The sequence below is a fragment of the Mobula birostris genome, chromosome 1, assembly GCF_030028105.1.
Source record: "Mobula birostris isolate sMobBir1 chromosome 1, sMobBir1.hap1, whole genome shotgun sequence".
In the NCBI taxonomy this organism is placed as follows: Eukaryota; Metazoa; Chordata; class Chondrichthyes; order Myliobatiformes; family Myliobatidae; genus Mobula; species Mobula birostris.
In genome coordinates, this window is record NC_092370.1 from 155,844,342 (window position 1) to 155,863,835 (window position 19,494).

Here is a 19,494-nt window from a genome sequence, read left to right on the forward strand (position 1 = left end):
GACACACAGTACTCTTTTATTGTCATTTAGTAATGCATTTAGTCCCTCTGTTGCCCTGGTTTAGTCCAGGTGTTTTTAGATTATTAGATTATGAGGACACGCAGTCCTCTTTTATTGTCATTTAGTAGGTGTTGTGCTTGGTCCAAGAATCAAAGTTGGAGGGAATGCACTGTCTAAGTGAATTTGCCAAAAAACGCTCTATTTCACAGCCAAGCTTACATCAAGAAGCACGAACACCAGTATTTCATTAGACACTGATTTTATTGTGACACAGTTTGTACCTGAATCAGTCTTGCTAAAGTTGAACACAAATCATGTGTGATTTCATTAACTGATTGTGTTAAGTTATGGGGGTGCAGTAAAACAAATCAGTCAACCAACCCACAATGTGGAGGTGGGCAGGGAAGAACTGATTCCGAGAACTAATACTGCATACATTGCACATATAACCCTTCAGGCCCCCTCCTCCATGCATCCTCCTCAAAACTTCCCCACTTTGTTCTCTGGGCCACAAGCTGAATCTCTGCACAGGCCAATACAGAATTAAAAACTATTTCCCTGACTCAATGCCCAGTTTTTAAAAAGTCTTAAACAGAACATGCAAGTGTTGGAATACAGAGATATAATGTGTGTATTATCAGCAGACCAGAATAAACAGAGCGTGGCCATTTGGAACAGGGCTCCAGGATCCCACCTCAACAGGCACCATTCAATACTTGGCCAAGGGAAAAGGAAAAAGCATGTGCTTGCCCATGAGAAAGCAGAGATGCCTTACAGTGAAGATTCTGTACTTGACACATACTGGGGGTGGAAGTGGAATGTAACCTGAAGTATGGGACAAGAATCATCATAATTTTAGTGTCCTCTGTTGTCAATTGTCCTCTGGATGTTTTAAAAGACAAGCGCCTTCCATGGATTAACTCTGTTCAGGTTCTACTCTACCTTGAAGCAAATGGAGAGCTACTGTATGGGGGAGGGGTGGTGATGAGGGCTGTTGCAGCATATCTCACAGAGCTGTCCGTACAAGCAGAACGATGTCTTCTAAATTATACATTAAATCTTTCAACAGATCCATTCCACTGGATGGAAAAACTAGCCTGGCGTTCTACCAGGGATGAAAGGCAACACCAAGGGTGGCAACTGAGAGGACAACAGATTCAAATGAGCAGCAGCATTCACTGCACATGCTCCAGATTTTAACATTCATAAAAACACGTCATTTAAAATATTGCATATTTTTCTTTTGCTCATAACAAGGGAAAGAAGCCAAATCGGAGGCAAAAAGGAGAACAAACAGCAAGACCTTTGATGTGGGTCAGAATGAGACAGAGAACAAAGAGAGTGGAGAGCAGACAGAACGCCAGGGAAAGTGGATTGAGTGCCAGAGGGTCCAGGAATGGGTACACACAAAGGCATAGAGGGAAAAACAACAGGTAGAGAAACTCCTGTACACAACCAGAGCTAAAGCTGTGTCACAGTGCTATCTGTGCACAATCGGGCTCTTCTTGATGGCATGCAGGAAAGGTCAGAAACCTGAGGGGTAATTTGCAGGAATCAACACGTGATAAAGTATATCAAAACACCAGGCAGCAGCGCTATGTCAGGGAATACCCCTACGTGAATTGATAGCTGCCAAGTTCTGCCTGTCCTAGCAATTTACAAATACTTGTGGACAGCCTGGGAGTTTCCAATCGAAGCAGTAAGGTCTGTGAAAAGGGGAGACCACCAGCACATCAGACAGAGATGCATTTGGAAGCCCCTCCTAGCAGCTGGAGGGAACAGCACCACCACTGAACAGTAACATGTAGTTGTGGAAAGGAGGCAGCATGGAGGGTGACACAGGGCAAATGATGCTTCTGTTCTCAAGGGCAACTGGCTAATACCTCTGCAAATTAAACACAAGGACTTCAGAATGTTTACCTTTCAGCACTGGAAACTAGTAAAAATTCACACACATACAATCTCTTCATAAAATTACTATTCATCACTCAGCTGGATTCTCACAAGCCTCTGTTGGGTTAGTAAAAGATAGCAGTTTCTGTTTGATTTTTTCCATTTTTTGTACATATTTACAAGTTCATCGATAAAAAAATAGCACATTCAAAAAAAAAACGAACCAAGAATCTGTGCTCTCATGGTAAACATTATGTACACATCATTCAGAGGAAAAGGCTTTTTCCATGATTTTGCTTATTAGGCTTTTTAAATTTTAAACCCTTACATGTGAAATTTGTGACACCCCCACCGCCCCTCCCTCTCAATACAATCACACCCCTCCCTCTCGCCCGGCACCACCACCACCAACTACATTAATGCTGGTGGTTACCGGCCCCCAGCTGATGGAGGCTGAACCAGACCCCTGCTGCCTTTCTTGCCAGGTGATAGAGCAGGTGTGCTAGTGTCGGCTGGGGTTTGTGGTGTTCCTGGTACACTGTTTGACAGGCTGTGCGGTGAGCCCATGGGGGAGGTGCTCATCATTCCAAATGTGCTGCTGCTAGTTGGCCGGGAGAGAGGAGACTGTCCTGGGCCACTATTTGCCATACCTGGAGAGTAAAGAGGAAACATGGGAACGTTCAACACTGACAAAACAACCAGAATTAAAATGCAGATCTTCAGTCTCAACATTTCACTCACCAAAATGAGGAAGTGCCAATGCTTCCTTGCAGGTGTGGCACCAATGGGTGACAGTAAATCTCCATCACCAGGGCAGGTTCAGAATGAAATTTCCTTTGCACTATCCATTACAGCACAGGCCAATTACAGAGTAAAGTTCCTTTTACACTGCTCAATCACTCCAAGGGTAGGTGCAAAACAGAATATACTTCAACTGATGCGCGTGCTGCAATGTCCCTTTAAACACAACCCAGGACAAGTACAACACAGATAGAGTAAAGCTCCCTGTGTGCTCTTCCATTAAGCAGATTCAGCATGGGTACAACACAGGTTTGTGATGCATTTTTCTCTCTAGAGTGTCTCAAATACAACGAAAAAAGGGGTAGAAATAAATGCTGATAGGTTGGGTGGAGAAACATTCAAATAGATCCCATCTTCTGAATCATCTCGTGTACTGTAAGTGCTTTGTAATATTTCAGCAATCTAGCTAATTTGAAATAGAACCTATACAGGCAGAATTAAGAAGAAATATTGTGCTGCAAGTTTAGAACGATCTTGAATCCAAGTAAGACAATGAACTATCTCCTACAGGCAGTCTCCTGTTTGAAATTCTAAATAGCAAGTGCTTAATTTTGGATCAGGCATTAACAACACATTGCATTCAACCTCACCTTCAGGAAAGGAGACATTTAATGAACATTATTATGAACATAAGCCACCTTGATTCAGGCTTCCGTCTTTAAACATGTATAAATATGTCATTTCACAATCTGCACTCAGCAGGCACTTTATTAGATACCTCCTTCACATAATGAAGTGGCCACAGGAGTGAAACCCACTGTGCATTTCTGCTGCTGCTGTAGCCCATCCACTTCAAAGTTCAATGTGTTGTGTGTTCAGAGATGCTCTTTTGCACACCATTATTATATGCATGGTTATTTTGAGTTTCCTGTCAGCTTGAACCAGTCTCGCCATTCTCCTCTGACCTCTCTCATTAACAAAGTGGTCTTGCCCATAGAACAGCTGTTCACTGGATGTTTCATTTCTTGTACCATTCTCTATAATCCTTAGAGACTGTATGGTGTGAAAATCACAGGAGGCCAGCAATATTCAAACCACCCTCTCTGGCACCAACAATCATTCCACAGTCAAAGTTATTTAGTAGATCAGATTTCTCCCCATTCTAATGTTTGGCCTGAACAACAACTGCACCTCTTGACCATGTCTGCATGCTTTTTGCAATGAGTTGCTGCCACATGATTGGCTGATGAGATATTTGCATTAAGGACAGATGTATTAAAATAGCCACTGAGTGCATTTGTTTTACTTCAAGCAAAGCAATTAAAGAATTGAGGATAGAACTGACTGCCACTGGGAGACCTATACTGGCTAGAATTCAGCCAATGGGAATCCAGCTGTCAATAACAGAAAGAATAGCTCAGAAAGGGAATATGCTAACCCATAAACCAAGATGTCAAAGAATGAAACAAACACCACAAGCTCATACTAGAGAAGAACATGCAATAGCTTCAGCAGTTTTATTGGTGATTTAATTCTATGTTTATAGTACATACGAACACAAGTTCCAAATGCTGTTCAGTACCTCAAATGTTGCCCACAGAACCTCAATGCTACTGTCTATAGTGCACCAAAGGTTGCTGTGCAGGCTTGTTGACAACTATAATATTATCCACTTAACCTTAATGTTATTTCACCCAAAGGTTATGTGTTGGCTTTGAATCAGCGATGTAAGATATAACAGATAATAAGTTATTGCCTATAAGAGTTAAAGTCTGCTACAGTTTTATTTTCTGTACAAAGTATTGCATGTTGCATTAAACTGAAACCATTTTGCAGTTCATTCACCTATCTTATGAAGATTTGCTGAGTCCGAATCAGTTTTATAAGAATATTAATTCTGTTTTTGAAGAAAGAGCCAGGTGATGAATTCCACTGAGCAAGGGATCTTTGTAGGGGTTCTTTAGTCCTTCTGTATACCTTGATATCGGGCAGCAAAGGGATCATCAGGGAATAAGATCAAATGTTGGGAGTGTCCTTGATTTCAGAAAACAAATATGACAATTATCCTTCTATAATATGACTCAGTGCTGTCAGTTTTTCACAATTGTAGTAAACATAGCACAAAAAAAGTGCACTCCATGTAACAGTGCCAACTCCAGAAAATAATTTAATCCCAGGATGTGAAATCAGTACCATGTTCAAAGTTAAAAGTACATTTATTATCAGAGTATGCATGTATACTATTGGATCAACTTGTTGACTAACCCAAAACTGTGATGAGCCAATAGAAATGAACTTGCTCTCACTGGTTCAAGGCTGATGATATAGCATAGCTGCTTGTGCACCGCTATTACAACTTGGGGGACTGGAGTTCAAAGTTCAATTCTGATGTCATCTGTACATCCTCCCTGTGGAATGCATGGGTTTTCACCGGGAACTCTGGCTTCTTGCAAAGTCCAAAGATGTATCAGTTAGTAGGTTAAATAGTCACATTAAATTGTCCTGTAATTAGCCTAGGGTTAAATCAGGGGTTGCTGGGTGGCGTAGCTCAAAGGGCCAAAAGGGCCTATACTGAGCTGTTATCTCAATAAAGCAAATTAAAATATTAAAAAGGGCAAGTATGGTCACACTAAGCCCAGGCTGACATGCACGATGCTCCTAGTAAGTGTTCAGCCAGTTCCTTACCTTTGGACACACTGTACCCATATGCTGCATATGCAGCAGCTGAAGCGGCTGCTGCTCCTGCCCTGGCTCCTGCCATTGCTGCTGCACTACCAGCAGTGGACTTTCTCCCTCGATTCTTTCCTGAACTCTTTGATGTAGTCCCAGATCCTTTTGGACGTCCCCTGCCCCTGCCTGAAGGGCCCATGCTGGAACCAGACTTGTCTTGCGAAACACCTGCAAAGTAAGGTTATGATAGTAGTTGATCTTCATTTTCTACATATTGACTAGTACTCCCATACTGTAAAATGCTGGATAGGATAGTGTTTGTCATAAAGTTTCTTTAATCAGTAAATATAGATCCCAACTAGAGGGAGTGAGATACCAGATTTCCTTCTCCGGGAGAAGGTTCAAGAGACTCGTACGGCCAGATCTGGGAACAGCTTCTTTCCAACTGTGATAAGTCTGCTCAACGGATCCTGATCCGGTTCTGGGCCGTACCCTCCAAATATCGGGACCTGCCCCTTGGTTTTTTTGCACTACCTTACTTCCCATTTTTCTATTTTCTATTTATGAAATTAATTCTATTTATGGAATTAAATGCAGCATCTCCAAGTTTGCGGATGACACGAAGCTAGGTGGCAGTGTTAGCTGTGAGGAGGATGCTAAGAGGATGCAGGGTGACTTGGATAGGTTGGGTGAGTGGGCAAATTCATGGCAGATGCAATTTAATGTGGATAAATGTGAAGTTATCCACTTTGGTAGCAAAAATAGGAAAACAGATTATCTGAATGGTGGCCGATTAGGAAAAGGGGAGGTGCAACGAGACCTGGGTGTCATTATACACCAGTCATTGAAAGTGGGCATGCAGGTACAGCAGGCGGTGAAATAGGCGAATGGTATGCTGGCATTTATAGCGAGAGGATTTGAGTACAGGAGTAGGGAGGTACTACTGCAGTTGTACAAGGCCTTGGTGAGACCACACCTGGAGTATTGTGTGCAGTTTTGGTCCCCTAATCTGAGGAAAGACATCCTTGCCATAGAGGGAGTACAAAGAAGGTTCACCAGATTGATTCTTGGGATGGCAGGACTTTCATATGAAGAAAGACTGGATGAACTGGGCTTGTACTCGTTGGAATTTAGAAGATTGAGGGGGGATCTGATTGAAATGTATAAAATCCTAAAGGGATTGGACAGGCTAGATGCAGGAAGATTGTTCCCGATGTTGGGGAAGTCCAGAACGAGGGGTCACAGTTTGAGGATAAAGGGGAAGCCTTTTAGGACCGAGATTAGGAAAAACTTCTTCACTCAGAGAGTGGTGAATCTGTGGAATTCTCTGCCACAGGAAGCAGTTGAGGCCAGTACATTGGCTATATTTAAGAGGGAGTTAGATATGGCCCTTGTGGCTACGGGGATCAGGGGGTATGGAGGGAAGGCTAGGGCGGGGTTCTGAGTTGGATGATCAGCCATGATCATAATAAATGGTGGTGCAGGCTCGAAGGGCCGAATGGCCTACTCCTGCACCTATTTTCTATGTTTCTATGATTTATAATTTAAATTTTTAATACTTACTAATTTTAACTATTTTTAATATCTTTAATATTTAATATTTGTAATCCAGGGAGTGGGAAGCGCAGGATCAAATATCACTGTGATGATTGTACGTTCTAGTACCAATTGTTTGGCGACAATAAAGTATTAGGGAATGAGAAAGGGCAAGTGACAGAAGCTTGCTTAGGGGAACACTTTGCATCTAAAGGTCATAATGCCATTAGTTTCAAGATAATTATGGAGAAAGGATCTGGCAAATGTGGAATGGGACGGTCTGTTTTCTGGCAAAGGTGTGCTTGGTCAAGCAGAAGGCCTTCAAAAGTGAAATTCAGAGTACAGAGTTTGTATGTTTCTTTTAGAATAAAAGACAAAGCTGACAGGTTGAGAGACTTTGGTTTTTAAGGGATATTGAGGCCCTGATTAAGAAAAAGAAAGATGCATAACAAATGGGAGTAAATGAGATACTTGAGTACAATAAGTATAAGAGAACACTTAAGGAAATCAGGAGAGCTAAAAGAAAAAAGCTACTCTAGCAGACAAGGTGAAGGAGAGTTCCAAGGGCATCTGCAGATACGTTAAGAGCAAAAGGATAGTACTGCACAAAATTGATTCACTGGGATATCAGAGTGATCACCTATGCATGGAGCCAAAAGACATGGGGGAGATCTTAAATGGATTTTTCCATCTGTATTTACTCTGGAGACGGACACAGAGTCTCTAGAAGTGAGACAAAACAGCGGTTAGGTCGTGGACTATATACGAATTATGGAGGAGGTGTTTACTGTCTTGAGGCAAATTAGACTATAAGATATAGAAGCAGAATTAGGCCATTTGGCCCATCGAGTCTGCTCCACCATTTCATTATGGCTGATCCAATTTTTCTCTCAGCCCCAAATTCCTGCCTTTTCCCCATATCCCTTTATTCCCTGACCAATCAAGAAATTAGGGTGAATAAATCCCTAGGGCATGACGAAGTGTTCCTTTGGACCCTGTGGGAGGCTAGTGCAGAAATTGCCGGAGTCCTAGCAGAGATATTTAAAACGTCCTCAACCATGGGTGAGGTACCAGACAACTGTAGGATTGCTAATGTTATTCTGTTGTATAAGAAAGGCTCTAAAATTAAACCAGGAAACAGTAGGCCAGTGAGCCTGACATCAGTAGTGGGAAAGCTAATGGAAGATATTCTAAGGCACTGTATATACAAATATTTAAATAGACAGGGATTGATTAGGAACAGTCAGTGCAGCTTGTGTGTAGTAGGTCACGTCCAACCAATCTTATAGTTTTTCAAGGTAGTTACCAGGGAAGTTGATCAAAGCAAGGCAGTGGATGTTGTCTGCATGGACTTTAGCCAGGCCTTTGACAAGGTCCCACATGGGAAGTTGGTCAAGAAGGTTCAGTCGCGTGGCATTCAAGTTGAGGTAGTAAATTGGATCAGAAATTGGCTTCATGAGAGAAGTCAGAGTGATAGCAGATGGTTACCTCTCTGACTGGAGGCCTGTGACTAGTGGTGCGCCAAAGGGATCAGTGCTGGGTCTGTTGTTGCTTGTCATCTATATCAATAATCTGAATGATAATGTGGTAAATTGGATCAGCAAATTTGTAGTGACACGAAGATTGGGGGGGTGTAGTGGACAGCGAGGAAGACAATCTAGACTTGCAGTGAGATCTGGACCAGCTGGAAAAATAGGTTGAAAAATGACAGATGAAATTTATTGACAAGTGTGAGGTGTCGTACTTTGGCAGGACAAACCAAGGTTGGACTTGCACGGTGCGCAGTAGGGCACCGAAGAATATGGTAGAACAGAGGGATCTGAAAAGATCTTCAAAGTGGTGTCACATGCAGCCAGGGTCATAAAGAAAACTTTTAGCACATTGGCTATCATAAATCAAAGTATGCATAGAGGAGCTGGGATGTTATGTTGAAGTTATATAAGATGTTAGTGAGGCCTAATTTGGAGTATTTTGGAGTTTTGGTTACCAAAGTACAGGAAAAATATCAATATGATTGAAAAGAGGGCAGAAAAAAATTACAAGGTTGTTGCAAGGACGTAAGGACTTGAGTTATAGGAAAAAGCTGAAAAGGCTAAGACTTTATTCCCTAAAACATTGAAGACTGAGGGGAGATTTGACAGAGGTATACAAAATTATGGAAGATACAGATAGGGTAAAGGCAAGCAGGCTTTCTCCCTCCCCACCCACCCCCCCATGAGGTTGCATGAGGCTACCACTAGAGGTCTGGGTTAAGTATGAAAGGTGAAATGTTTAAGGGGAACACGAAGGGAAGCTTCACCCAGAGTGTGGAATGAGCTGTCAGCACAAGTGGTAGATGTGATGTTGATTTCAATGTTTGAGAGAAGTTTGAACCAGGTACATGGATGGGAGGGGTATGGAGAGCTACATCTTGGGTGCAGGTCGAAGGGACAGTGTAGAATGATAGTTCAAAATGGACTACATGAGCCAAAGGGCTGGTTTCTGTCCTGTACTGTTTTATGACTTTCAGCTCTCAGTGTAGTGTTCTGTGACTTTCAATTCATCAGTAGTTACAGAAATGAATTTAGTCCATGATTTTAACATGTTGCCTTGCTGAATACCTACATCAAGAATCAGAACTGGTTACAAGGTATCCAATGCTGTGCAGAGTCAGAAGCTAATTTCAGTATACAATGGATAATGGAAAAGGCTCTTACTTTTGGCTTTCCCACATTAACCCATCCTACATTTCTTCAATGGTAGTGACTGCCCCCCTCACCCAGTCTCTCCGAGCAGATACATTGGCACATATACACAGGCATTTGTCAAGAATTACCAGCAGGATATGAGAAAACAATTCACCAATGGTTGAGGGGAAGATTACAAATTGACACTTTAGACTGATATCACAGCTGAATTGTTCTCCTGACTCCCACTAATCCCCAGCTGCTAATTCTATTTATAATCACAAGCTTGAGTGGAACAACAAAACAAACAGGAAACTGCACAATTAAACAGAAAGGGTGACAATCACTATCGTGGGTGACTCAAACTCACGCAACACCACCAGGTTTCAGTTCAAGGTTACAAAATTACCACCCTGTTATGGCCGGTTACATTTAGTAGGAAAGATTATAGCACACTGTGAAAGATGCCTCAGAGCCATACCGTTCATGTGATCTGAAGTTGAACCTGCAACGGAGACTGGAGAATTGGTTGCTCTGGATTGAGAGGCTGATGTTGGGTCATCCACAATGACAAGGTCACTGCTGCTTTCATCGGGTGCAATAGATCCCGTGTGCTGTTCACTACTCATTGATATCTATGGGAATGGAGATCATAGATTACACTGGCAACCTGTGTTTTTGGAACAATGCATGTGCACAATTAAATCTCCTTTAACCACCACATGTAAATAACAATCCATGCCTTATCCATGCCAGAGTTCCCGCACATCATTTATACTGAGCAGCCAAATAGGGATATATACATTGTGCTAATAGGATAGAAATATGTGCATCTATTGCAAAGAATTCATAAAGTCAACTAAGAATGGAAAAAGGACAGAGAAAATAACACAGGCAATTGATTGTCAAATTTCATTCTGATAAACATACAGGGGCCCTTTATAGTTGGGTCGAAAATATTTATCCAAGTGGGTCCTCTAATTTCAACTTTCTGCAACAACACATCAGCTTGACTCACCTTATGCAAGACTGCTTCCAATAAAAGGTTGTAGAAGCCAGGTGAAATTGTGGTGAAACAATTTCATTTCTTAAAGCTATGACATACAATACAGACCTCATCTGAGCAAACATGTGAAGCAATTAATTCCTTTATTATGATCCCTTCTGTCCTTCCCACATTGATTGTATATCCTTGTGTTCCACTTATTCACCTCTCTTCCTAATTCCTTGACTAATTCAGGCTCGTCAAAATACAAGCATTTAGATTCTGTACTCTTTTCTGAGGATAATCATTTTATAAGGCTTATTTAGTTCTAGAAGCTTTCTTCCTCAACTATCCCTCTCACTTGGTACTTGGAGTTGAAGGCTTTTCTTTCAAACTTCTCTCCCATAGAATGTTCCATCCTACCTTGGCTGCTTTGTTTCATGTGACACATATGACAATCAATTGAGGTGGAGGTCATTATGCAAAGAATTACTTGTTTTTTTAAATCTCTACTTTCATTAAATCCCTAGTTGCATCACCCATTCTGTAACTACCATCACCCTTTTTCCCCCACTTTATCCTAATCTAGCCTCTTGATTACACCAGAATTTCTAAAAAAAATTCTCCCCACAATTTCAAAGTTGCTGGTGAACGCCAGCAACTTTGATGTGTGTTGCTTGAATTTCCAGCATCTGCAGAATTCCTCGTGTTTGTGTCTCCCCACAATTTATTCCATTTAACCATGCTTGTGGTCTATTTAAACTTTATTTCATAACATGCTTGTAAAACATCTTGAGACAAGTTTGGTCGTGTTTAAGATACGATAAAGGTTATTTTTGTGGTGGAGGTATGCTCCAGCTTTGCAAAGCCTAGTTATAGGTCCTTCAATACCTCACTGTAAGGGCTGGGCATAGCTGAGTCCACACTAATGAAAGATTCCTCTCCGTCTGCTGACATGTTTCCTGAGGACATGTTGGAGTTATCAGCAGATGCTAACGAGGGTGTTAACATATTCCAGCCATCTTTCCTTCTCTTCATTGCATTCTCACTATCCTCCTTCTTCTTCTGTTGAAAACAAACAGAATGTATCAAAACTTTATTGATCAGACACACCTAGTTATTATAGTAGTTATGCTACATCTGAGTCAGTTAAACATTCCATGACAAATTAACATTACAAGAATGTAACACAGTGTTCTGGAGGAAAGCAGCAGGTCAGGCAGCATCTGTCGAGGCAAATAGACAGTTGACATTATGGGTTGATTCCCTTCACCTGGATTGTCACAACTTCCAAGACCTTAGCGGATACGGAATAAGAGTGAAGCCAATTTTATCAATTAAAGATCTAGGTCTGGACACAGCTGCAAACACAATTCTTATCCAGAATATCTATTCCAACTTTACCTGAACTGAAGTGGCTGCGAACAAGCCAACATCATATGGCCTGGAGGCCAGGCATCTGCAGGTGAAGTGGAGGATATACTTTATCAAGATGATCAGATGCATTTCAGCCAACACTCAATTCATTAACTTTACCCCTGGATCCCACACTTGTTACTGGAACCACAAAAGTAAACCTACCTACCTACCATCCACCCAACTATTGCTGAAGTTGCCTTCTGACAGCCGTAGCAACGGGATCTATCCCAGGATACTGGAGGACAGGTAGGAGATTGCCTGGCTTTGACAGAAATCTTTGTATCCTCCTTAGTTATTGGCTATTCTCATTTTTTTGAACTTATCAATAGTTAAGTTTGTCCATGTGCTTTTTTTTGTTGAATGGCAATCTAAATAACCCAGGAAATTACAGACTGGTAAGATTTACATCAAATTATTGGAGATTCTTAGGGACAAAATTTACTTGCACGTGGAAAGGTGAGGACATTAGGAATAGTCAGCAGGCTTTGTGTGGGAAAGGTCATGTGCCACAAATTTGAGTTATTTTTGAGGTGATAGATGATTGGAGAGGGTAAGGCAGTGGATGTGATCTGATTAGCATGTTTTACAGATAATGAAGATTGTTAGAGAACACAACAGGATACAGCTCAGTTGGAAATTTGGGGTAGAGAAATGACAGATGGAATGTTATCTGGACAAGGTGAGGTAATACATTTTTGGAGGTCAAATGCAAACTGCAGGACTGGTAGGAACACTGATATACAGAATGATCTTGGAGTGCAAGTTCATAGTTCCATGAAACTGCAACATTAGCTGAGGGGGTAGTAAAGGCATGCTGGTTTTCATCAATCAAGACACTGAGTATAGAAGTTGGCTAGTCATGTTGCAGATTTCCAGAAGGAGGGTCTCGGCCTGAAACACTAACTGTTTATTCCTTTCCATAGATGCTGCATGACTTGATGAGTTCTTCCAGCATTTTGCGTGTGTTGATTTGGATTTCAAGTATCTGCAGAATTTTTCGTGTTTCGTATAAAACTTCAGTTTGGCCACATTTGGAGTATTGCATGTAGTTCTGGTCAATGTATTACAGGAAAGATGGAGGTTTTGGAGAAGGTTAGTGTAAGTTCACCAGGTTGCTGCAGGATTAGAGAGCACAAGCTATGAAGAGGGAGTGTCAAAGTGTGAGGGGTGATCTGACACTGGTATATTATGAGAATGCTTAGTTTGAGGTTGTTGTCGGAACCCCCCCCCCCCCACAAAGGTGTAATTGTTAAATACAAGAGTACAGAAGTTTAAAGATGAGAAAGAGAATGTTGAAAGGGTAAGCACAAGGCAATTGTTTTCCTCCCCCCACAGAGCAAAAAGCATCTGGAATGTGTTGCCAAGGAAAGTGAGAGAACCAGATATGATAGCAACATTCAAGAAGCATTTAGCCAGACACACAATCAGGCAGGGAATGGAGTGATAGGGATCTTGTGCAGACAGATGGGAATAGTTTAGATTGATGTCATGCTCAGTGCTTTCCTGTTTTATAGTAAAATATGCAAAAAAAATGAAATCACAGCAAGGTAAGCATTATTATTACTAACTATACAAGAGAATATACTGAAAATGTCGGCAGGATTTTCACCATCTATGAGCTTCTCCAAATATCATTTTGCACCTTATCTGTCTTGGGTGTGTTCATTAGGACAGCAACAGGAGGCCCAACCTCTCTCAAGTACAACTCCTCACTTTGAAGGATTTTTGGGGCCATGAATGGCGGTGAGGGAGAGGTGAATGAGCAGAGGTGTAGCACTTTTTCTGCCTGCAGGGATGAAGGCCAGGAGGGAGATTAGTGGAGAGTGGCGAACTGACATGATAATCACAGAATGAGTGATCCCTGTGGAATCACTTAGGAGGCAGTGATCATAACATGATTGAGTTCACTGTGAAATTAGAAAAAGAGAAGCCGAAATCTGATGTGTCGGTGTTTCAGTGGAGTAAAGGAAACTACAGTGGCATGAGAGAGGAACTGGCCAAAGTTGACTGGAAAGAGACACTGGCGGGAAAGACGGCAGAGCAGCAGTGGCTGGAGCTTATGCGAGAAATGAGGAATGTGCAAGACAGGTATATTCCAAAAAAGAAGAAATTTTCGAGTGGAAAAAGGATGCAACCGTGGTTGACAAGAGAAGTCAAAGCCAAAGTTAAAGCTAAGGAGAGGGCATACAAGGAAGCAAACATTAGTGGGAAGACAGAGGATTGGGAAGTCTTTAAAACCTTACAAAAGGAAACCAAGAAGGTCATTAAGAGAGAAAAGATTAACTATGAAAGGAAACTAGCAAATAATATCGAAAAGGATACTAAAAGCTTTTTCAAGTATATAAAGAGTAAAAGACAGGTGAGAGTAGATATAGGACCGATAGAAAATGATACTGGAGAAATTGTAATGGGAGATGAGGAGATGGCAGAGGAAGTGAACAAGTATTTTGCATCAGTCTTCACTGAGGAAGACAGCAGGCAGGGAAGAGAAGTGTGCGCAGTCACAATTACAACAGAGAAAGTACTCAGGAAGCTGAATAGGCTAAAGGTCGATAAATCTCCTGGACCAAATGGAATGCACCCTCGTGTTCTGAAGGAAGTAGCTGTGGAGATTGCGGAGGCATTAGCGATGATCTTTCAAAAGTCGATAGATTCTGGCATGGTTCCGGAGGACTGGAAAATTGCAAATGTCACTCCGCTATTTAAGAAGGGGGCAAGGAAGCAAAAAGGAAATTATAGACCAGTTAGCTTGACATCGGTGGTTGGGAAGTTGTTGGAGTCGATTGTCAAGGATGAGGTTACAGAGTACCTGGAGGCATATGACAAGATAGGCAGAACTCAGCATGGATTCCTTAAAGGAAAATCCCGCCTGACAAACCTATTACAATTTTTTGAGGAAATTACCAGTAGGCTAGACAAGGGAGATGCAGTGGATGTTGTATATTTGGATTTTCAGAAGGCCTTTGACAAGGTGCCACACGAGGCTGCTTAACAAGATAAGAGCCCATGGAATTACAGGAAAGTTACATACGTGGATAGAGCGTTGGCTGATTGGCAGGAAACAGAGAGTGGGAATAAAGGGATCCTATTCTGGTTGGCTGCCGGTTACCAGTGGTGTTCCACAGGGATCAGTGTTGGGGCCGCTTCTTTTTACATTGTACATCAACGATTTGGATTATGGAATAGAGGGCTTTGTGGCTAAGTTTGCTGACAATACAAAGATAGGTGGAGGGGCTGGTAGTGCTGAGGAAACGGAGAGTCTGCAGAGAGACTTGGATAGATTGGAAGAATGGGCAGAGAAGTGGCAAATGAAGTACAATGTTGGAAAGTGTATGGTTATGCACTTTAGCAGAAAAAATAAACGGGCAGACTACTATTTAAATGGGGAAAGAATTCAAAGTTCTGAGATGCAATGGGACTTGGGAGTCCTCGTACAGGATTCCCTTAAAGTTAACCTCCAGGATGAGTCGGTAGTGAAGAAGGCGAATGCAATGTTGGCATTCATTTCTAGAGGAATAGAGTATAGGAGTAGGGATGTGATGTTGAGGCTGTATAAGGCGCTGGTGAGACCTCACTTGGAGTACTGTGGGCAGTTTTGGTCTCCTTATTTAAGAAAGGATGTGCTGACGTTGGAGAGGGTACAGAGAAGATTCACTAGAATAATTCCGGGAATGAGAGGGTTAACATATGAGGAACGTTTGTCCGCTCTTGGACTGTCTTCCTTGGAGTTTAGAAGAATGAGGGGAGACCTCATAGAAACATTTCGAATGTTAAAAGGCATGGACAGAGTGGATGTGGCAAAGTTGTTTCCCATGATGGGGGAGCCTAGTACGAGAGGGCATGACTTCAGGATTGAAGGGCGCCCTTTCAGAACAGAAATGCGAAAAAATATTTTTTGTCAGAGGGTGGTGAATCTATGGAATTTGTTGCCACGGGCAGCAGTGGAGGCCAAGTCATTGGGTGTCTTTAAGGCAGAGATTGATAGGTATCTGAGTAGCCAGGGCATCAAAGGTTATGGTGAGAAGGCGGGGCAGTGGGACTAAATAGGATAAAATGGATCAGCTCATGATAAAATGGCGGAGCAGACTCGATGGGCCGAATGGCCTACTTCTGCTCCTTTGTCTTATGGTCTTATGGAAAGCAGAGTGTGTGTGTGGGGGGGGTGGGGGGGGTGGGGGGGGAGTGTGAAAGCGGTAAAGATGTGTTTGGTGGAATTTAAGCACATCCCTGGATCAATAATTAACCACTATATTACTATAACCAAATGAGGAAACTTCAATTTATTCTTGATTAAATAATATTTACATGACACACATAATGAAGTAGGGAGACCTGGAGAAGTATCTTTTCTTAGTCATTTACACAAATATTGCTGTGACTGGGAGCATGCGGGAGAATGATGCCTATTAACATGTGCAACAATGAGTGCCAAATTATGTGCATGTCCATGCACACCCATGGTCCAACATGATTGTAAATGTGAGTGTATGTTTTGCACCACTGATCTTATGATGATTAGTTCTGTTAAGGGCTTGTGTATTCCATGTATGCACATTTTGAAGAGCATGTCTGTGCATGTCAGAGGCAATGAATGTGTCAACATGTGTTGAATAATAGATCCGTTAAATTGTTTTGTTCTTCCAGTACATATCCATGAAATGAACTTGTGCTAAAGTGAGCTGGCATGGATGTGACACTCAGCTTTATTAATGCTGGCAATCTGATCAGTAGCAGTGATGAATAAATCATTGTCAGGAGATTACAGACATCATTACTGAACATACAGCTGCACAGGCTATAAACCAAGCTCAGGATAAACACCAGTGCCCCAGAAAGGAACCTGTGTGGCACTGGCAAGAGAAGACAGCAAATGTATTGATTGTGTGGGGTAGGAGAAAAGTGATTATAGTAAAAAAAATTCAGGTTAAAGACAGAACCAAATGTTCTAGCGGGGAAGTGTTGCAGACTAATTATGATTTGTATAGTCTCAGCAAAGACACGATTAAATGACCACGTTAACTACACACAAAACTCCACAAGTTCCCAGGTTTCAGAACTTGCTCTGTTATTGAATCCAAACCTATTGGAGATTATGAAGGGTGGACAGATGCATTTATCAAACAGAGGAAGCTGGAAAGCCAAGGAGAGAGAGTAGATTGCTTGAACAATAAGCTTCTATAGACACCTTGAACTGAATTACCATGGAGAGAATACTGGGCTGAACCTTACGGCTGAACAGATGAGATAAGGGAGTAGTAGGGGAACTGATCCTGGTTGGAGCAGCACTCTAGGCTACACAGTGACATTAATGATAGCCTCTTTGAAATTGCTAGGCAAGTTTCCAAGAAATTCTTAATAACCTCACCAAAAACACCAATCTCCCCACAATTTTAAAAGGCAAGACGTGACAAAAAATGACTGTGTACTGACATATTGTACTCCCTGATTCAAACTCAGTATACTTCACATCCTATGGAGAATTTCTGGCAAGTTGTTTTACAAATAGGTAGCTAGTTAAGATTGTAAATGGCGGAGAGCAACATCCCCTGAGTCAGAGGATCCTTAGCAAGCACTTGAACAAGCTAACTTCCTGTTCAAATGATAGCAATTCAGGATGCTATACTACCTTAGCTTCACATGGAGGTAGAGGGGAAGCGTTTAATCCGTTTGACTAGAGAACTAATCAACATAGTTTGTCTCTCATGGTAATAAATGGAGGAAATATTTCCACTTCCCAGGATAAAGGAAATAAGTACACACTCACCAGACCTCATTCACTGACTTGGCAAATAGACAACTGCTACTTAACTGGGATGTTGTTTAAAGGCATGCAAGTGCTTAAAATTTACAGCAATAGCAAATCACAGACCATTCTGTACAGTGATTCTAAGCTTTCCACAAAACTAACCACTAATCTGAAAACTTAAAGCTGTGGGGTGAGCCAGGATTGGAATTCTACATTAAAATCTAATGTGGACTGACTTACAGTTGGGAAGTATGTATGCAGAAGAAATGCAAAATATAAACCAAAACATTCACCACTGCCTCCTTTCCATCATGGGAAAGAGACCAAGGGGTGACCTCGTAGAGGTCATCTTTATCCCCGGGGAGGAGATTAAAACCAGAGGGCACAGACTTACAGGTCAAAGGAGAAAAATTTAAAAGGGACCTGTGGGTGAGCTTTTCCATAGAGAGGGTGGTGGGTATATGGCATGAACTGCCAGAGGAAGTGGTAAGGGTGGGGACAACTGCAATGTTTCGGAAAAAAACATTTGGACAGGTACATGGATAGGAAAGGTTTACAGGGATACAGACAGGCAAATGGAACTAGCGAGCAGTCAATGGTTGTTTTGTATAACTAACTTTAAACAACTTTTTGTTTTTAATACCAGCTGACAGCTTTTGGCATTTAAACCATGTTCCAGTACTTTGGATATTTCTCATCTAGAGTCAGTGTGCTCCATCTGGTGCTCAATCCCTGAACTACTAAGGGGATTCCATTAGCCAAATCCGAAGCATACTACATCTTCAATCTTCTCCAAGACCTGAGTGGGATGGGCAAAGATCCACCCTTCCCTCGAAAGTGGCCTGTGTGTGTGGCTTTAATCTCTCTCAAGGCAGGCCATTTTGGAACGCCATGGTAGTATAGTAGTTAGCGCAACATTACTATAGCTCAGGGCATTCTGGAGTTCAATTATCCGGCACCATTCTGTAAGGAGACTCTGCTCTTTTTATCCATGAAATGTGCAGGTTTCCTCCCACTGAGGAAAGTAGGACTGAGTAGGTCAGTCAGTCATTTTAAATTGTTCATGATTAGATTAGGGTTTTGAGGTTGTGGGGTTGCTAAGAGTAGCTTGGCTCGAAGGGTCAGTCCACACTGTACTGCTAAATAAACAAAGTTAGGACCAAGAAGAGGAGAATTCTCCGTAACTTCCGCCACCTCCAACGGGATCCCACCACTAAGCACATCTTTCCCTCCCCCCCCCCACTTTTCCGCAGGGATCGCTCCCTACGCGACTCCCTTGTCCATTAGTCTCCCCCTTCCCTCCCCACTGATCTCCCTCCTGGCACTTACCCTTGTAAGCGGAACAAGTGCTACACATGCCCTTACACTTCCTCCCTCACCACCATTCAGGGCCCCAGACAGTCCTTCCAGGTGAGGCGACACTTCACCTGTGAGTCGGCTCGGGTGATATACTGCGCCCGGTGCTCCCGATGTGGCCTTCCATACATTGGCGAGATCCGACGCAGACTGGGAGATCGTTTCACTGAACACCTATGCTCTGTCCGCCAGTGAAAGCAGGATCTCCCAGTTGCCACACATTCCCATTCTGATATGTCTATCCACGGCCTCCTCTACTGTAAAGATGAAGCCACACTCAGGTTGGAGAAACAACACCTTATATTCCGTCTGGGTAGCCTCCAACCTGATGGCATGAACATTGACTTCTCTAACTTCTGCTAATGCCCCACCTCCCCCTTGTACCCCATCCGTTATTTATTTATATACACATTTTTTTCTCTCTCTCCTTTTTCTCCCTCTGTCCCTCTCACTATACCCCTTGCTCATCCTTTGGGCTTTTC

The 19,494-nt window shown here is 42.3% G+C and overlaps 1 protein-coding gene across 6 annotated transcripts in view; it reads right to left on the reverse strand.

Annotated features, from left to right (window-relative positions):
• Positions 1-242: 242 nt before the first annotated feature.
• The window catches only part of ino80 (INO80 complex ATPase subunit), a 241,676-nt gene continuing 222,424 nt past the window's right edge, over positions 243-19,494 (reverse strand). For 2 of the 6 annotated variants that reach the window (XM_072264538.1, XM_072264545.1), the window contains exons 33-36: positions 11,383-11,556; positions 9,988-10,141; positions 5,320-5,532; positions 243-2,543 (exon numbers count right to left, since the gene is read on the reverse strand). In XM_072264538.1, the coding sequence (XP_072120639.1) occupies positions 2,323-2,543; positions 5,320-5,532; positions 9,988-10,141; positions 11,383-11,556 (762 nt within the window). In that variant the 3' untranslated portion in view covers positions 243-2,322. The other 4 variants (XR_011886757.1, XM_072264553.1, XM_072264563.1 and 1 more) reach the window with 4 other exon arrangements.